The following is a 16,536-nucleotide window of genomic DNA, read 5'->3' as shown; positions in this document are numbered from 1 at the left end:
TTATATGCCCTATATATATTTTTGTGTACAGATCAAAAAATTGGGACATTTTAGTCCGAAGATTCTGCTATTGTTTGACAAATGGTATGTTACCTATACAGGTTACTTCTTTCACTTTTTTCTGCTTTAATATTATATATCTCTAGCATGCCCTGGTTGTGATCACACTTAAATCACTAGAGTGCCAGCATGTTCTTAGTTTTTTCACCTTCATTTTTTCACCTTCACTTTTTTCACCTTCATTTTTTCACCTTTTCACTCCTTCACTTAGTCAGACAAGACACTGTCATCTCTTGTTTCTTTTCTGTTTTCACGTACCTCATTTCCCCTGCTTCTTCCTTACAGGGGACCTCTCATTGCAGGCCAATAGTTTTTTGTCTTATATTTTTTTCTTTGACTACAGAGAGCACAATAACACGCATGTTGCTTTCATTATTATATATTATCCCTCAGCTGTACTCCCTCCAATAACAGCTTCTTAGTTTTATTATTTATTTTTATTTTATTTTATTTTATCACCTATTGGTAGCACGGCAGACAAGGATGCATGTTTCTTCCATCTGTAATTAGGATACTCACTTCTTGGGTAGCACCACTCCTTTGTGTGTGACTGACCTTTAGTCTTACATAGTTCACATATATATTTTTCAGCCTTGAGAAAGCCCTGGCGTATTGGCTACAGGGGGCGAAACACGTGTTGGCTGTTACATCCTTGTACATTGGAAGCCTCATTTGAATTATTTGGATTGCACCAATTGAAGTATAACATCGCTGAACTTTGGCTGTAACATTTTTGAACATTGGAAGCCTCCTTTGAATTCAAGATTGTGTCAATTGAAATATAACATCTATGAACAATGTAATTTGTATTTTCATAGTTAAAAACTGTAGATGAAACGCCTTTGGTGGGAGCTTACCATCTCTTTTTTCAGTATGGTACAGATTAGCACTGGGGGAGGTTGTTAGCCTTGGTAATAGTTGTTTTATCCCCTGTCTCCATTACATCAAAGCGCAACTGGGGATCCTAGGACTGCCTGTGTATTAGACAAGCCCCCTCTAATAAATAATAACACCAAGCCAGTTGTTAAAGAGAAATACTGGGTTAATATAATAGACTCATCATCAAAATCCTAAGGCAAAGAGTACTGGTTCACGAGTTTCTCTCCTTCAAACCTACCCCTAAATTTGAAACATATATGGATGTGTACGTATCACCTCTAGCACGTACCCTGCTTTTAAAATTCAGAGAAGGCATATTGCTAGTAAACAATTTTATCTCCAACTGGGACCCTAATCACCTCAAACCACAAAACTGTCCCTTCTTTACCTATTGGATGGAAGATGTAGATCATTTACTATTCTTTTGTCCAGCCTACGCTAGACCCAGGAGGTCTTAGCTTAGACTCATTTGTATTTCCCTGGGCACAAAACATTTCAGAGAGGTCGACCGTATTCTATGGATAGACTGTACCACGTCTAATACATTAGCAGTTACTTACAATCTGCCTGGGGAATAAGGATGGCAGCTGGAATTTCATTATAGTGCTTTCAACTGCCAACTGATGTGAATGCAGTATTCGCAGGTATTTCCTTTTATTTCTCTTAAATGATAGACTTTTTAATATTGTGTTTAATTGTGATGGATGAAGTGTTAGTGCGATGGTTTTTCTATGCTTTTAAAATTCAAGATTGTATTTATAAATGTATTTTCTTGGATGGTGTGTTTTATGAGCTTGAGCCCGAAATAAACATTACTGAACTACCACTGGTAATATCTATAAAGTGGCCTTCACTGAACAGTGGATTCACAGATGCTGCACAGGGACTCTTGCTGAAAAGATCTACAATATGCTGTTCCTACTTTTGTTCTGAAATACCCAAATGTAGTTCCTCCTTGGTTATCTGAGAACCTTTACCAACCGAGTAAGGTGCCCTTGGTACTAAGGGTTTCGATTAATACACCCTGTCTTTATTTCTAAATTCAGTTTTGCATTTCTAATATGGTCCCGCTATTCAGTTCTAAATCACCTGTAATGCATCTGAATCTGGTTGTGTTGAGGGCATCAGTGCATAGAACAACTTGCTGCTAGTAGGTAAACATTTGCTCAACTGTTCACAATTATATGTGAACCAACCAATTTTTTGGCTTACCATCATGGTGCCTTCCGAAATCAATGACACATGTCTTGGCTTCAAGTCAAGCTCAACGCGGGATGTGTCCATGGGACTTTCAGCATCTGCATATAATACTGTCTCCTCCCTGCTTAATGTTACCCACCCCTGTATCACTTCACTTACTTGAACATATTAGCTGACTGTGTGCTTATTCACAATTTCAGCTATTCGCCCCAATGCCTGGCTTGTCCCTGATTTTTGAGCATTTGGTTGAAATGCCATAATCTGTTTCTGATTGTCACTGTCAGCAATTATCTCCACAAGAGATCCAGGACTTGGCTGCAAAGCGCACAATCAATAAATGGATGATCTAGCATAGTAATAGCACCCGGTGCACGAAGTGGGTGCCATGTGCCTGTCTGTCATTGGTAATCTTTCATTCAGACCACTGAGCAAAAAACAGTAAAACACTTTTTGCATTTGTAATCCTCTGCAGGAATTATGTGGGCCTGATAACCCCCAAAAGGAATATTCCAATACCACGAATTAGATTCCCATTAAAATTACCATGTAAAATGAACATATCTCTGGAGTACTGATCTGAAATCCTCTTAGTTACCTCCTGCATTTTCTCTCTGTAAAACGTCCTGAAGGCTCTCTGAAACATACAGTGGACCAAATAGTATAGTATGAGGAACAATATAATCCACTCTTAGTACCCATACTATTAGGGTTAGTATAGAAGGAATATGCTTTTGGATTCAAGTTTGTATTAAACATTGATGTTTGAGACCTTGGGGCCAGATGCAGGAAACACTTTGCGACTCGCAAACGGCAAAATTTGCCGTTTGCGACTCGCAAATGCATGTTTCCCATGCAGAAATGCATTTTGCGAGTCAGGACCGACTCGCAAAATGCATTTCCGAATCGCAAATAGGAAGGGGTGTTCCCTTCCTATTTACGATTTGCAGTGGAATGCAATTCCATTTGCGACCGCATATGCGGTGGCAAATGGAGTCGCAGTTACCATCCACTTGAAGTGGATGGTAACCCACTCGCAAACGGGAAGGGGTCCCCATGGGACCCCTTCCCCTTTGTGAATGGACCCAAAACAATTTTTTCAGGGCAGGTAGTGGTCCAAGGGACCACTACCTGCCCTGAAAAAATACCGAAACTAAAGGTTTCGTTTTTTTTTTAAAGTGCAGCTCGTTTTCCTTTAAGGAAAACGGGCTACACTTAAAAAAAAAAAAAACTGCTTTATTTAAAAGCAGTCATGAACATGGAGGTCTGCTGACTACAGCAGGCCTCCATGTTTGCGAGTGCCTATAGTCGCTATGGGGCCGCAATTTGCGACCCACTTCATTAATATTAATGAGGTGGGTCTTTGCGACCCCATAGAGACTCGCAGACGGTGTCTGAGACACCATTCCGCATTGCAAATTGCGACTTGCAATTTACGAGTCGCACCGACTCGCAAATTGCAAGTCGCAATTTGCAATAATGCTACATCTGGCCCTTAGTTCTTTAGGTTCAGCATTTGACCTATCTGAGTAGTGCTACAAAAGTTTATTTCGGTTTCCGCATAATATAAATGCCTGTATGACTCATCAACAGAAGTGGTAAAAACCATTTCTGGGGTAAGCAAATTTTGCTAAAGAACATTTGCACCACCACAGATTTAATTTCAGGTTTTATGATGCTTATAGATTGTCCATTAGGATCACCAGACCCTTTTATTATAGTGTCACTTTACCTCTGTTGCTCCATACACCTTGGTTTGTGCACATCTGTGCATGGGTGGTCTTTCATACATTTCCCAACTAATTCAGTTACAGGACTACATAAATGTGTGGGATGGTTGAAATAATTTTTAAATTAAATTCTCTTCTACCATTTGCATAGTGTCCACCTGTAACACCTGCAATATTAGTTTTGATGTTTTGATTTCTATAGCATATGTCAGTTGTTTACACTATATTATTTTCCCAGTTTTTGTTTAAGTTTATGCATTGACTACAGCTGCCATCATGACAGAGACAAAAGCAGCAACAACAGCTGGAGGCAAGATAGGGGCAGTAGCAGTGCTCACATGTTACTGACAAAGGACACAGTGAGGTCCCACTGATGTTATTCCATAGCCTCCACAGCACCATTCCTGTGGAATACCAAATGGCTCTTCCAGAAGTGGCAACTGGGGACTGGCAATGGCAGGTGGGTTGGCCGATAGACTTGAGACAGGAGAACATAATTGGTAAAAATGTATCACATTGATTATTCACTGAACAGTAATGTGGATCTCACACAGAGTTTAGGAACAGAGCTCATGTAGAAATGACTTACGATAGGACCAGACCAACTCACAACTTCCCCATGAGTTGTCATATATCAGCAACATACAACGAGTTTCCTTACCAACTCCTTCAAGTAAAAGGCAAAGTTGAGTAAACCATTATACTGTCCCAAAACATCAAATGAGAGCAGAGAATATTATTGGAGAGAGGAGCAGAGGAACAAAAAGTTGAATTGAAAGCAGCCTGACATACTCCGCCCTAACCGAAACACCAGGGAAGAAATCAAAAAAATCGGGGATGCCTAAAAGGTGCAAACTCGGACATGCATCACCCAACCTGACTTTGCACGTGTGACAACCCTGCCTACAAGTGCTAATCTTCCAACTGCACCAGTGCATAATACATAGAAGTGTGATTATAAGTACAATCCCAACGTCTTTGTCCAGCAGGAATAGTTAGGGTAAAATTGACAATACACCACATTGTTTGACTCCGCTGGGGCAAAAGCACCACACAAGAGCCTGAACATTGGCTGTGACAAAAGCAGTGACCACAGAAGGGATCACAACAGCAAATGTAGCTGCAAGCAGGGCAGGAATAGTAAAAGCAACTGTTACAAAGGCTTATACAACGGCCATCATCCCAGCCGGAACATCAACTTCAAGTACAACAGAGATCACAGGCGCATGGATGAGTTAAACAAATTAGGCGCAGTAGCGCAACTCAAGTTTCCGGCCACACAGTAATGTATAATAAAAGGATTATAATTTAAGAGATTTCAAAGCCGCAGATGAGTTACTGGACGATATTAAGAGCATGAGGGGAGAGAAAAGCCAGGACTAGTCATTGTGAGGATAGGATATGCCCGAGGAGCCCAGGGTCTGCTCTAAAATTGGACTAACACCAGTCCATAATGCAAGGGTGGTTCTCCCAGGGGTGGGAAGGGGGGGTGGGCAGGGAAGGGGGGCACTGGGTGGGGAGCACGGGAGAAATCAGAGAGAAAAAAACCTCATAGGTCCACACCAACTGGAAGAGAGGGATAACTCTGAGAGGTGCCAGGAGACTAAGGGCAAGATGTAGAAAAATCTGTTTTTGCAACTTGCAAATTGCGAGTCTGAGCGACTCACAATTTGCAAGTCGCAAAAACGGATGCAGATTGGTGTCTCAGACACCTTCTGCGACTCGCTATGGGGTCGCAAAGATCCACCTCATCAATATTCATGAGGTGGGTCACATTTTGCGACCCCATAGCGAGTCCCTGCACTCACAGGGATGGTGGCCTGCTGTAGTCAGCAGACCTCCATGTCTGTGACTGCTTTATAAATAAAGCAGTTTTTTTTTTTCATTTTGCAGCCCGTTTTCCTTAAAGGAAAACGAGTTGCAAAATGAAAAATAAACCGAACCATTTGGTTTCGTTTTTTTCAGAGTAGGCAGTGGTTCATCAGATAAATATTTTTATCGACATTCACAAGGGGGAAGGGGTCCCCTGGGGACCCCTTCCCTTTTGCGAATGTGTTACCACCAGGGTGACACTGGTGGTAACTGCGAGTTGATTTGCGACCGCATTCGCGGTCACAAAGCAACTCTGAATTGCGATGCGAGTCGCAAATAGGAAGGGAACACCCCTTCCTATTTGCGAGTCGCATTCCCAATTTGGGAATGTGCATCACATAAGGCCGTTTGCATGGCGCAAACTGCTTTTTTGCACAGTTTGCGCCATGCAAACGGCGTGCTACATCTGGCCCTAAGAGTAGTACAATTCAGATTATGTCACGGAACGTTAATGGTTTGAAAACCAGGGGGAGAAGTGATAGGATCTTACAGTATTTGAGAAGACTCACCAGCACAGATACTGATCCTGCAAAAAACACATTTAACCAAGGCTGAATGCACAAAGTTATTTAAGACACAGAATTGGGTTCAAGAGTGTGTGTGTACTGAGCATAATTTTAATACTAAGGGAGTGGCTATCTTGTTTAAAAAACAGGCCAATTCAGAGATATTGGAGATTACGTCAGACATGGCAGGAAGATGGAGAATAGTTAAGCTACAGATTAGTGGCAGGAGGGTCACGTTAATGGGGTTTTATGGCCCTAACTGTGACGATACGGAGCCTCTCAGATGGATGTTCTCTCAGTTATTGGATCCAATTATTATGGTGGGGAACTTTGATGTGGTCCTAGATAACAAATTACACAAATCAACCAAGTGTAGATCTGTGGGTAAGCAAAGTCTCTGTGATACTTAAAAGAGATGATGAGGGTACTCAGTGATTTTTGGAGAATGAAATCCGGGTTGAGGATGGGGTTTTCTTATATCAACAAAAGGTATGATCACGCCTCACTGATATATTATTTCCTAGTAGATCGAAAGCTGTGTGATGCAGGTGAGGGCATATTTTACCTGCCAGCCCATCTATCGAACAATACAGCTCAGGATACAGAAAGTAGGAGATGGACATTAGACCGCACGCTATTGTTAGACAATGAGGCTGTTTGGGGTCGGCTCTGGTGTTGGTGGTGTGGGACACTTTTAAAGCAGTCATACGAGGGAAAATCATGAGTCTGGCGAGTTACAGAAATAAACAGTATCGGAACAAAATTGGTCACATAGAATGAGAAATGTTAAGCTGTGAGAATCAAATAACAAAGATTACAGAGGGGGTGGAAAATGTGGTTTTGACTAACAGGCTGAGTGATCTGAGGCAACAGCTACAGGATATAATACAAGCCAGAGTGATTAGAAGGGTGGAAGCTAGTAAACTGGTTCATTTTGAGTATGGAGAAAGTGCGGGGAAGCTGCTGGCCTGGAAGAGCAAGATGGTGCAAGTGCGGAATCATATAAAAGAAATGGAGCTAAATCTGCTGGGGGGGAGAACTATGAATAGTGAGGATATAGAGAACGCCTTTCAGCATTTTTATACACAACTCTATACAGAACAGGTAGAGGTGAAGGAGGAAGAGGTGGGAACCTTGTTAGGGCAAGACACCCTCCCGAGTCTCACACAAGATAAGCAGATGAAATTGAACAAATCGATTTCCTGGGGGAAAAGAAGGGCAGCACTAAAAGGAAGTAAAGGAGGGAAAGCAGCAGGCCCAAACGGTATTCCGTTTGAGCTCTACAAGATTTTAGGGGAGTCAAATATACAAGATATGTCAGAATTGTTTGAAGGGATCTTCGGAATGGGGCCCATACACCAGCCTCATGGAACTGGGCCATTATCTCACTGATCTTGAAGCCAGGTAAAAGCCTGGTGAAGTGTGAATTGTATAGGCCTATATCATTATTGTTAGAAATGGGGTCTTTGGTTGGCAGTCAGGTTACCCCCTGTCCAAGCAAAGACCCTCACTCTAGTCAGGGTAAAAGAGAATCACCCTCAGCTAACCCCTGTTTGCCCCCTTGGCAGCTTGGCACGAGCAGTAGGCTTAACTTCTGAGTGCTAGGTGTAAAGTATTTGTACCAACACACACAGTAACTTAATGCAAACACTACAAGATGACACAACACAGGTTTAGACAAATTGAGATTATTTATCCAAACAAAACATGACCAAAACGACAAAAATCCACAATACTTAAGTAAAGTTATCAATTAAAAAGCAAAAAGAGTCTTCATGTAGTTTAAAACACACACTAACACTGTTAGTGTGAAAATGTACCTTGGGTGTGTCAAAAATAACCCTGTACGGGCGAGTGTGAGTCAAAAAGGGTTTGCAATGCGTCGATTTCACTCAAGAGCTACACTTTGCATCGTTTCTCCTTTTGTCGGGTCGGGCACGTCATTTTATCTCTCCACAGGAGAGCGATGAGTCGATCCGGTAAGCACTCTCGGGTCCAGGCAGGTCCAATTAGACAGTGAAAAGCTCCATGGGGCCGTCCAGGGGGGCCCTTGCATTGCCCATGCCACTGGCATGGGCAGAGCAGGGGCCCCCAGGGGCCCCATGACTCCCCTTTCCGCCAGCCTTTTAATGGCGGTTCTTACCGCCATGAAAAGGCTGCCGGGAGGGGGACACATAATCACCTGGGCAGCGCTGCCCTTGGGGATTTAAACCGCCGGGATCAATGTGGCGGGAAACCGCCGGGACCAATGCGGCGCCACGGTTGTAATGCCCCTGGAAGCACCGCAAGCCTGTTGGCGGTTCTTCCTCCAAAAGAGCCCTGGTAGTCGAAGACCGCCAGGGTTGTAATGACCCCTCCAATGTCCTGGGATCAGAAGAAGGAACAATGGCATGAAAAGAAGGAGATGAGATATTTAGGCATTCATATTACACAGGATATTGAGCAACTTGCATTGACAAATCAAAAAAGCTATTGGCAGAGTGTGGCAAATGAATACAATGATGGGTACACCTTGCTTGACAATCTTGGGAAGACTTAGGGGGTCATACCCGCCGCCCGCCAAGCGGGAACCGCCAATTGGCCGCTCCGCGGTCAAAAGACCGCGGAGACCATTCAGACTTTCCCGCTGGGCCGGCGGGCGCCTGCCAAGGGAGCGCCCGCCGGCCCAGCGGGAAAGGCCCTGCAACATTGAAGCCGGCTCCGAATGGAGCCTGCGGTGTTGCAGGGGTGCGACGGGTGCAGTTGCATCCGTCGTGATTTTCCCTGTCTGCTATGCAGACAGTGAAAATCATGCTGGGGCCCCCAGGGGCCCCACGACACCCGTTCCCACCATCCTGTAACAGGCTGGCGGGAAAGGGGTTGGAATCCCCCGCCATGGAGGATTCTCCCAGCCGGGGGTAATCCGGCGGGAAACCGCCAGATGAAGCACTGCCAGCCTGTTGGCGGTGCTTCCGGCGACCTCCACCCTGGCGGTCATAGACCGCCAGGGTTGGAATGAGGGCCTTAGTCTGGTTAAGATGGTGATTCTGCCTTTGTTAAACTTCTTGCACAATGCCATACCATTACAACTGAACAAAGGATACTCAGGTAAAACTCAGCAAGCTATAAATTCCTTTGTATGGGTCTATAAGGGTTCCTGGATATCTTGGAAAAAGTTGCGGAGGAGGAGAGAAAAGAGTGGCTTAGCGTTGCTGGACTTATAGTACTATGCATGGGCATTTCAACTTAGAACTTCAAGGATGCTTTTCACTTACCTTGACTCTACAGCAATAGGTGGTATGTTCAAAGCGATGGTAGACACCGTGAAAGGGGCATCAAAGCATTTTTTATACAAGTTTGGAGATCTAAAGTTTTTTGAAAAGTTAAAACTGAAGGTATTGCAGGACCTCGCTAGAAGCTGGTATCAGTTAAGATCAGCAGCGAAGATCGCCTATTACAGTCAAAAAGCCCCTATCTGGGAATCGCCAGGCGCGCCGGAATGCCTGGAGGATGTGTTAGCCAGACTTATTAGGCAGGCCGGTATACAATATTGGGGGGACCTTTTTAGAGAAGGGTCCCTACTTTCATGGGAAGAACTACGGGAAAGAACGGGGGGAGCCTTTCCAGACTGAAGCATATTCAGTTGGATGGCTGGTCTCGGAGCCTCCGGGTACAGTTGGGATCCGTGAATTCCTTGGAAGATAAGCTATTTGGAGAATCTGTTAGTCCTAAGAAAATATTGGTCTGGTACTGGGAAGTCCAAGAGATATTGGATGGTGACTTTAAACTGGCAGACACCCTCTGGGGTGACAATATGCCCCAGGATCGGGTACAAGAGTGGTGGCAAATGTCAATGTGCATGCTGTTTGGTATAGTTTAGCCTGCCCCTTTAAGGAAAAAACATCTCTTTTCTATACATAGGGCTTATATATCCTCAGACAAGGTCTCTAGAATGAAGAAAGGAGGAGTAGTGGAGTGTGTTAAATGTGGAATGCAGAATGCGACAGATATTCACTTGTTTATGGATTGCCCAGGTGTTTATTCTTTTTGGATAGAAGAGTGCAAAACGCTTGCAAGGATATTGAGGTGGGAAATTAGGGTAAGCCTCCCCCTGATGAAATTTGGGCAATCACAGGAATCTGAACTGAGGAGTAGAGAAGGGAGGAACCTGCTCTTCTATTCTATTCTTCTGGTGAGAATAGAAATCTGCTGTACATAGGTTTCAGAGTCCCCCCCCCCTGCACAGGGAATGGCTGAACGCTCTTTTTCATGTGTCAAAATTGGATATGGAAGTAGGAGAATCAAGAAATAAAAAGGAGAAACTGTGTCCTCCCTTGGTGAAGTGGAGGGGAAATGAGGAGTGTTTATAGGTGATTATGCACCTTCTCTCTATAGTCAGGATGCCCCTGCTCCCCCATTTGGGGGAAGGCTAAATGAGAGAAAATCGGTCTCCTTGGCATAGGTAATCTCCATAAACGAGAGGGCGTGGCAGATTAAGGAATTAAATTGGCCTGAAGTCTGAGGTGAATGAGGACAAAAAAAGGCAGCTATCACCATCTATAAATTAAACTTGGTACTTCTCTAGTTGAAACAGTTCAGATCAAACTCTTGTGTGAACAGGAACACAAGCAATCCCACACTGTTGAGCTTCCTCACTGAAATCAGCACTAAATATTTTTTGAAAAGTGTGCTTTGCAAACTTTTTATTGAAAAGGTGCTTCTGGCATTACCAAATGTTAGCAATGTTAAATACAAAGGCTACCTAGCTTTGATTCCACCTCATGCCTCTTTCTACCACCTCTCTACAATTCCTATTTTTTTATCTCACTTGTGCAAATTATTTTTCATCCCTGATTTCTCCTTTTGTCAGTTTTATTATTGTTCTCTTCCTCTCATTTTTGTTTTTTTGTTTCTTGCTCAAGGTCTATGTATGATGATGCCGAAGGTTACACTATGGCATATATAGACATTCACATTTGTACATACCTCTGTTTGCATGCATTAGCACAATCAAGCCAGACCTGTTGCTTTGACACTGCTTCTTGCATAAGGAAGTGGTGTGTTGGGTAGGTCCTCTGTATGATAAATAGGTGTGCACCCCTGCCCTGAGGGCCCCACTGCTTATGACATGGTATACTGACATTTATTTTGACCCAGGTGTCACAGAAACCTAGCTGGTATGCAGAGGCCTAAGCTTTTCCCTTGTAATGCCGAGCCCGAGAGACTATCTTGTGACCTGGACCAACTTCTCACTCATAGTGGGCATTGGACTCATGTGCATGCCCTTGGTACATCACATAGAGATCGTGGAAGCATTCTATGTTTTGTGAATCTTTAGTGTGACCAGACCTTTTTCTCTGTGCCAAGGAGAAGTGAGCCTACTACCTCCTCACTTGAAAAGTTCCTATGTCATGCGAAATTCAAAACCATGAGCTGACATTTAGTGTGCATGTTATGTGCATGTATGTAAAGTGAGTTTGTAGCACATGTATGTTAGTAGGACTCTGTTGTGAGACTATGAAAACTAGGACAGTGGGATCCACTTTAGATGTCTCTGTTTAGTATTGCACAAGATGGAGGATGATGACAGCCTCCATTTGGCAGTGGAAGTGTACTGCTTTCATTCCTATGATTGAGTTTGGAGACCCACACACCAAAATTAAGGGGAAATGATGACTAGGCTTCCCTAGAAAATTCTATGACTATCTTGTTAGCAAAGGGCTGCTGAATAATTCTTAATGAGGACTGCCATTTGGTAGATAATAGGACAAATCAACAGGACTCAGTTTCTGTTGTTCTAGGCAAGGACGTTTCTAGGAAAAGGCTGTTCCTAATTACTGCTTCAGGAAGACTAAGGACAGCCAGATGCGTTGACCTCAAACTTCATTGTGCCCACGTTTTAGATTCTCCTGCTTGGAACCAGACCTATTGCTACCTGTTGTGAGAGCCATCGCCTTGCACCTTGCACAAAGGATGAGTCTGAGGAACAGTCAGAAAATGATGTCTGGGATAGAACCATTCCTGACTGTTCTGAAACTGTAGACCGAAGACTTACATTCTCTGTCTAGAAAATGTGTATAAAAGTGAGATTCAAACCACCCACGGTGTTCCAGTTCTGAGTTCTCCATGACAATGGAAAGGAGTGCTCAGCAGAGTACTCAAATGACTTCTTTGTGACCAGGGCTGGTGTCTGCATGACAGCTAATTTCCCACAGGAAAGAGGGCATCACCCGAGGTCTTCACAACTTCCCAGGAAAGCTGAAAGTCTGTCTAGTAACTAGTAATATGACTGCTTGCTCATTGAGGGAAGGGGAATGCCTAGTGCTGAAGGAGGAGAGGCTATCCAGAAGGAGCAGCCAGTTGTGTCTTCTGGCATCAGTAGCACCAATACGTTTCTGACTGCCCATGGGAGCTAAGCCAGAGCCAACCTGTGTCATACAGGATCTCCCAGTCACCCATTTTTGGAACCCTCAGTGCACTGCATATAAAGATCAAGCCAATAATTAATTCTATGTTGTATTGTGCCCCTATGATGCCTGAATGCCTGGTGCTGCTACTCAACCCACTGTGAATCCTGTGAAGGAGGAGCTGCTGTCACTGCCTATGCCGGAGCCGATCCAGGCCTGGAGACTGCAAGTCCACGAAGAAGCACAACTCCTGTGTGAACTCAGTATAGAGGCCACAACTGCACTATAAGCACCTTTTGGATCTCTTCTGAAGGTTAAATATTCCAGTCTTTTCTTGGTTCTCCCTCATCCTGGTGCCAGTCCCAACTGAAACCTGTGCTACAGTCTTGTGTCAGTGGAGAACCCACTTAGAGCATCAGCCCAAGGAGCACTTGTCAGTGGCATCTGATCGCGACATAGGAAGCAGGTAACATAAGAGAATAAAGCAGATTCAAGGGCCCAGTTCTGCAGCGGAAACTGTGACTGTTGCCTAAATGATCCCTTTAATTTAAGCATGAACTCTAGGAACTGAGCTGCATACTGCCCTGTGTGAGTGGAGGCTTAGCAAACTGTACCTGTGCTGGATCTGTGATTAGACTATAGTCAAAGAACTATGGGCACTATGCCATCTCCCACAACATGGAAAGGGCACCGTAGCAGATGGGTCTCTTTACTAGGCATCAAAGTTGCAATTCTAATCTTCATCTGTGCTCTATATTGAATTGTGTTGTATTGGATTTGCCTGTGATAACAAAACACTTTCTTTTTACTAAGATAATCATTTGGCTGAACATACATACATATTGTGTCTGCTGGTTGACTGTTGATTTTTGCCTCCCTGAGAAGACTTTCACTGCTTGACCTTGCTACCCTGAAGGTCAAGTGCGGAAAATATTCTACTTAGACAATTTTTCAGAGCCTCAATAGAACAGACCACAGGGCACCTGTGGCAAACGACCTGAACCACCATGGTCGGGGCCAGAAGCCTCTGTCTACCTTATAGTCCCTTGATCTGAGTTTGATATAAAGGCATTGAAAATCTTTTGGTAAAAGATCAGCATGGATTGAGTTATGCTTAAAGAAAGAGGAAACAAAAAAAGGGTAAAGGCAGGAGAAGTAGTTGAAGAGGGAGAAAAGGAATGAGAAAGTTAGAATAAGGGTAGAGGAAGAAATGAATAAAAAGACTGAATGTAAGGAATGAAGAATAAAATGAAGGAAAGAAGGAAGAAAAGAAGAAGCGGGATAAAAAGAGGGAAGGCATAATGCAAGAAAAGAAAGGGAAAGAAGAAGGGAAACATGGAAAGGGAAAGGAAAGAAGAATTAAAGGAAACAAACGACTGGGAAAGGAAGGAAGGAAGACAGGAAAAACACAGGGATTTAAAGAAGAATGAAAGGAAGCAATGAAGGAGAAAAATAAAAAAGGAAGGAGATGTGCAAGGAATGGGTGCAGTAAAGGGATAAAGAAAGCAAGGAAAAAACAAGGAGGTAAAAGGAATAGGAAAAGATGATGGGGAGGGGAGGGGTAAAAGGAAGGATGCAACACATGACGGAAGAAAGGGGCAGAATAATTTAAAGCAGTAAGGTCAGAGATGAAAGAAGGAGGGAAGGACCGGGGAAAGGATACAGGAAGGGAGAATTTTGCAAAGGAGAGTTAAGGATGGCAAGAGGGCATGAGAGGAGTGTAGATAGAAGAAGGGAATGAATGGAATAAAGAAAGGAGAATGAAAGGAAAGAATGAACGAAGGAAGAAATGCGAAGGGAAAGGAGGACAGAAAGAACAGGAGGAAAGAATTAAACGAGAAAAGAAAGTTTGGAAACAATAAATGAAAATGGAAGGAGTGGGCGAAAAGGCAGGCGGAAATTGAAAGCTTGTGTCCTGTTCTAGGCTCAGTGCGTTAAATCACGATGTGCATGCAATTAGCAAATGCATTTACACAGCTCTTCGCTCGCTTTTTATGAGTGCCCGTGTGTCCTTCACAAACAACTCATGTCGAGCAAAAGGGGGAGGTTGAGGAGCGGTGACACAGTCAAAGAAAGGACCTTGGCATGTTCCAGCATGAGAGCAGCTTTTCTATCACGTCTTTGATTGACAGCACTGACAAGCGCTGTCCCCTTCCATCAGCTTTTAAATAAACAGGGCTCGTGCATCTGCTCTTTTGTCCCTGCCCCAGAGGGCGCTTTTGAGGGAGGCTGCAGCGCCGAGCGCGCAAGGAGAGTGCTTATAAAAGCGCCTCCCTCCGTGGATAACCACCATTGGTACGTCGGAACAAGCGGCTGCACGCCTCCACGTGCCTCAAAGCAGGGCTTCTAGAGGAGCCGGACCACAGTGGAGTAAATCACAGCTTGTCGGCGTGGGGAGGCGAGCCCCTGCAGTGCTGCCCTTCAGAGGCATGGCGTTCATCCCGCAGGCGGCCTGGGTCCGGATCAAGACCATGAAGGTGCTGCTGCCTCTCGGCTCCAGGCGGAAGGGGAAACGTAAGTAGCGCGTGCACACCTGTCGCGTGGCTTCACAGAGGACCGAGACTGAGGTGGAGACGTGAGATGCGTTTATGCTAACTTCACTCCCTGAACTAAATTCCAGTACGTCCGCCCAGCTTCGGTTGTACACCAATTCTAGACGAAAGTTTTATAGAACTGGTCCACTCTCCCTCTTGCTTTGTTTCTACTTTTAACAAGTGGAACACATGTCACGCTACGGTGATGTGTTTTGTGTCCCTTAAGGGTGTTTCTTTTGTCACTGGGCAAATCTGCACTTGTCAGTTGCTCATTCATATGTTTTAGTGTGATAGTTACAGTTCTGTAGTAAGTATTTTCTGTGATCAAATAGAGGCTTATGTGTGGCCTTCAGCAACCTTTACACAGCTACCTTAAAATGGCAAGAGGCATGGTTTAAGTGGGAGATGTCTCCGAGGTTTCGAGCCCACCACCTCCGCTGCACAGTGTTTACCTGCAGTGAGGGAGCATCTTATCTCAAATGCCAGGGAAGCGCGTGAGATGCAGTGACATGAAAAAGCCAGTCAATCAAGGTGAGGGTTGGAAAAATGCATTTTTCTGTGAGTTGTTTTTAATTACTTCAATCGCTCATAAATTCTCAGATCACCATTACATGAGGTGCAAACCCCAAGTGCTAGGGCGATTTTAGAAAAGAAAAAAATGTCCAAAACCTCGCACCACGTAAATCCTATTGACAGATTCACAACATTAAGCTTTGGTTCCCTCCCCCAAACTGATCAATACTGCACCCAGAGCCCATAAATTGTCTCCCTCATCAGGAATTCAACATGTTCCATGATAATCAATGCCACAGACCTCCAATGTATTTTATACATTTGTTTTTTTTGTTTGTTTTTGTAAAACGCTAGTGCAAAGTGGATTAGTCAGACACCAGTTGCCTCGTGAGCGGGAAATCCAGTTTTGCCTGTTTTGCGTTTTGGTACTTAAACTTTTGTCTGAGACAAATGAATACTTCAGAATTCACAAATCACTGCTGGGGGAGTTTCATCTCAAGCATGGTGACAGGCAATGTTAAATACTTTCCTTGCTAATCTGAATGTACAGAGTGGGTGAGAAATTTCACCAGTCAGGTCCATTTTCCGTCAGAGTGTGGCGGAAACGATTACCTAAACAAGAAAAATGTTTTCGTTTTGTAGTAAACCAAAATGGAGAAAAAAATCCCTTTATGATCGAAGCATATTTGTGCCTCATGTACTCCTGTGGGTAGTCCGCAGGATTAAGAGAAGGAGAAGCAGATTACCAGGCCTACTCTTGGGGAAGTTTGTGAATCTCTTTTTAGTAGAAAATCTGCATAAATTCTATTATGAATCTACAGTTATGCTACTTATTTCCAGTTTTCAGAAAACTATGATC

The 16,536-nt window shown here is 43.9% G+C and overlaps 1 protein-coding gene across 4 annotated transcripts in view; it reads left to right on the top strand.

Moving 5' to 3' along the window:
* The window catches only part of KCNIP2 (potassium voltage-gated channel interacting protein 2), a 1,298,474-nt gene that overhangs the window by 1,118,367 nt on the left and 163,571 nt on the right, over window positions 1-16,536 (top strand). The window contains exon 1 of one of the 4 annotated variants that reach the window (XM_069239575.1): window positions 14,909-15,144. The exons of the other annotated variants lie outside the window; for them this stretch is intronic. Coding sequence (XP_069095676.1) covers window positions 15,060-15,144 — 85 coding nt within the window. The 5' untranslated portion in view covers window positions 14,909-15,059. Of the gene's footprint in view, window positions 1-14,908; window positions 15,145-16,536 lie in introns of those variants that run through there. 4 annotated transcript variants of the gene reach the window in all.

Source organism: Pleurodeles waltl, chromosome 6 (genome assembly GCF_031143425.1).
Source record: "Pleurodeles waltl isolate 20211129_DDA chromosome 6, aPleWal1.hap1.20221129, whole genome shotgun sequence".
Lineage (NCBI taxonomy): Eukaryota > Metazoa > Chordata > Amphibia > Caudata > Salamandridae > Pleurodeles > Pleurodeles waltl.
Note: the sequence above shows the minus strand (reverse complement) of the source record. Positions and strands in the feature narration are given on the sequence as shown.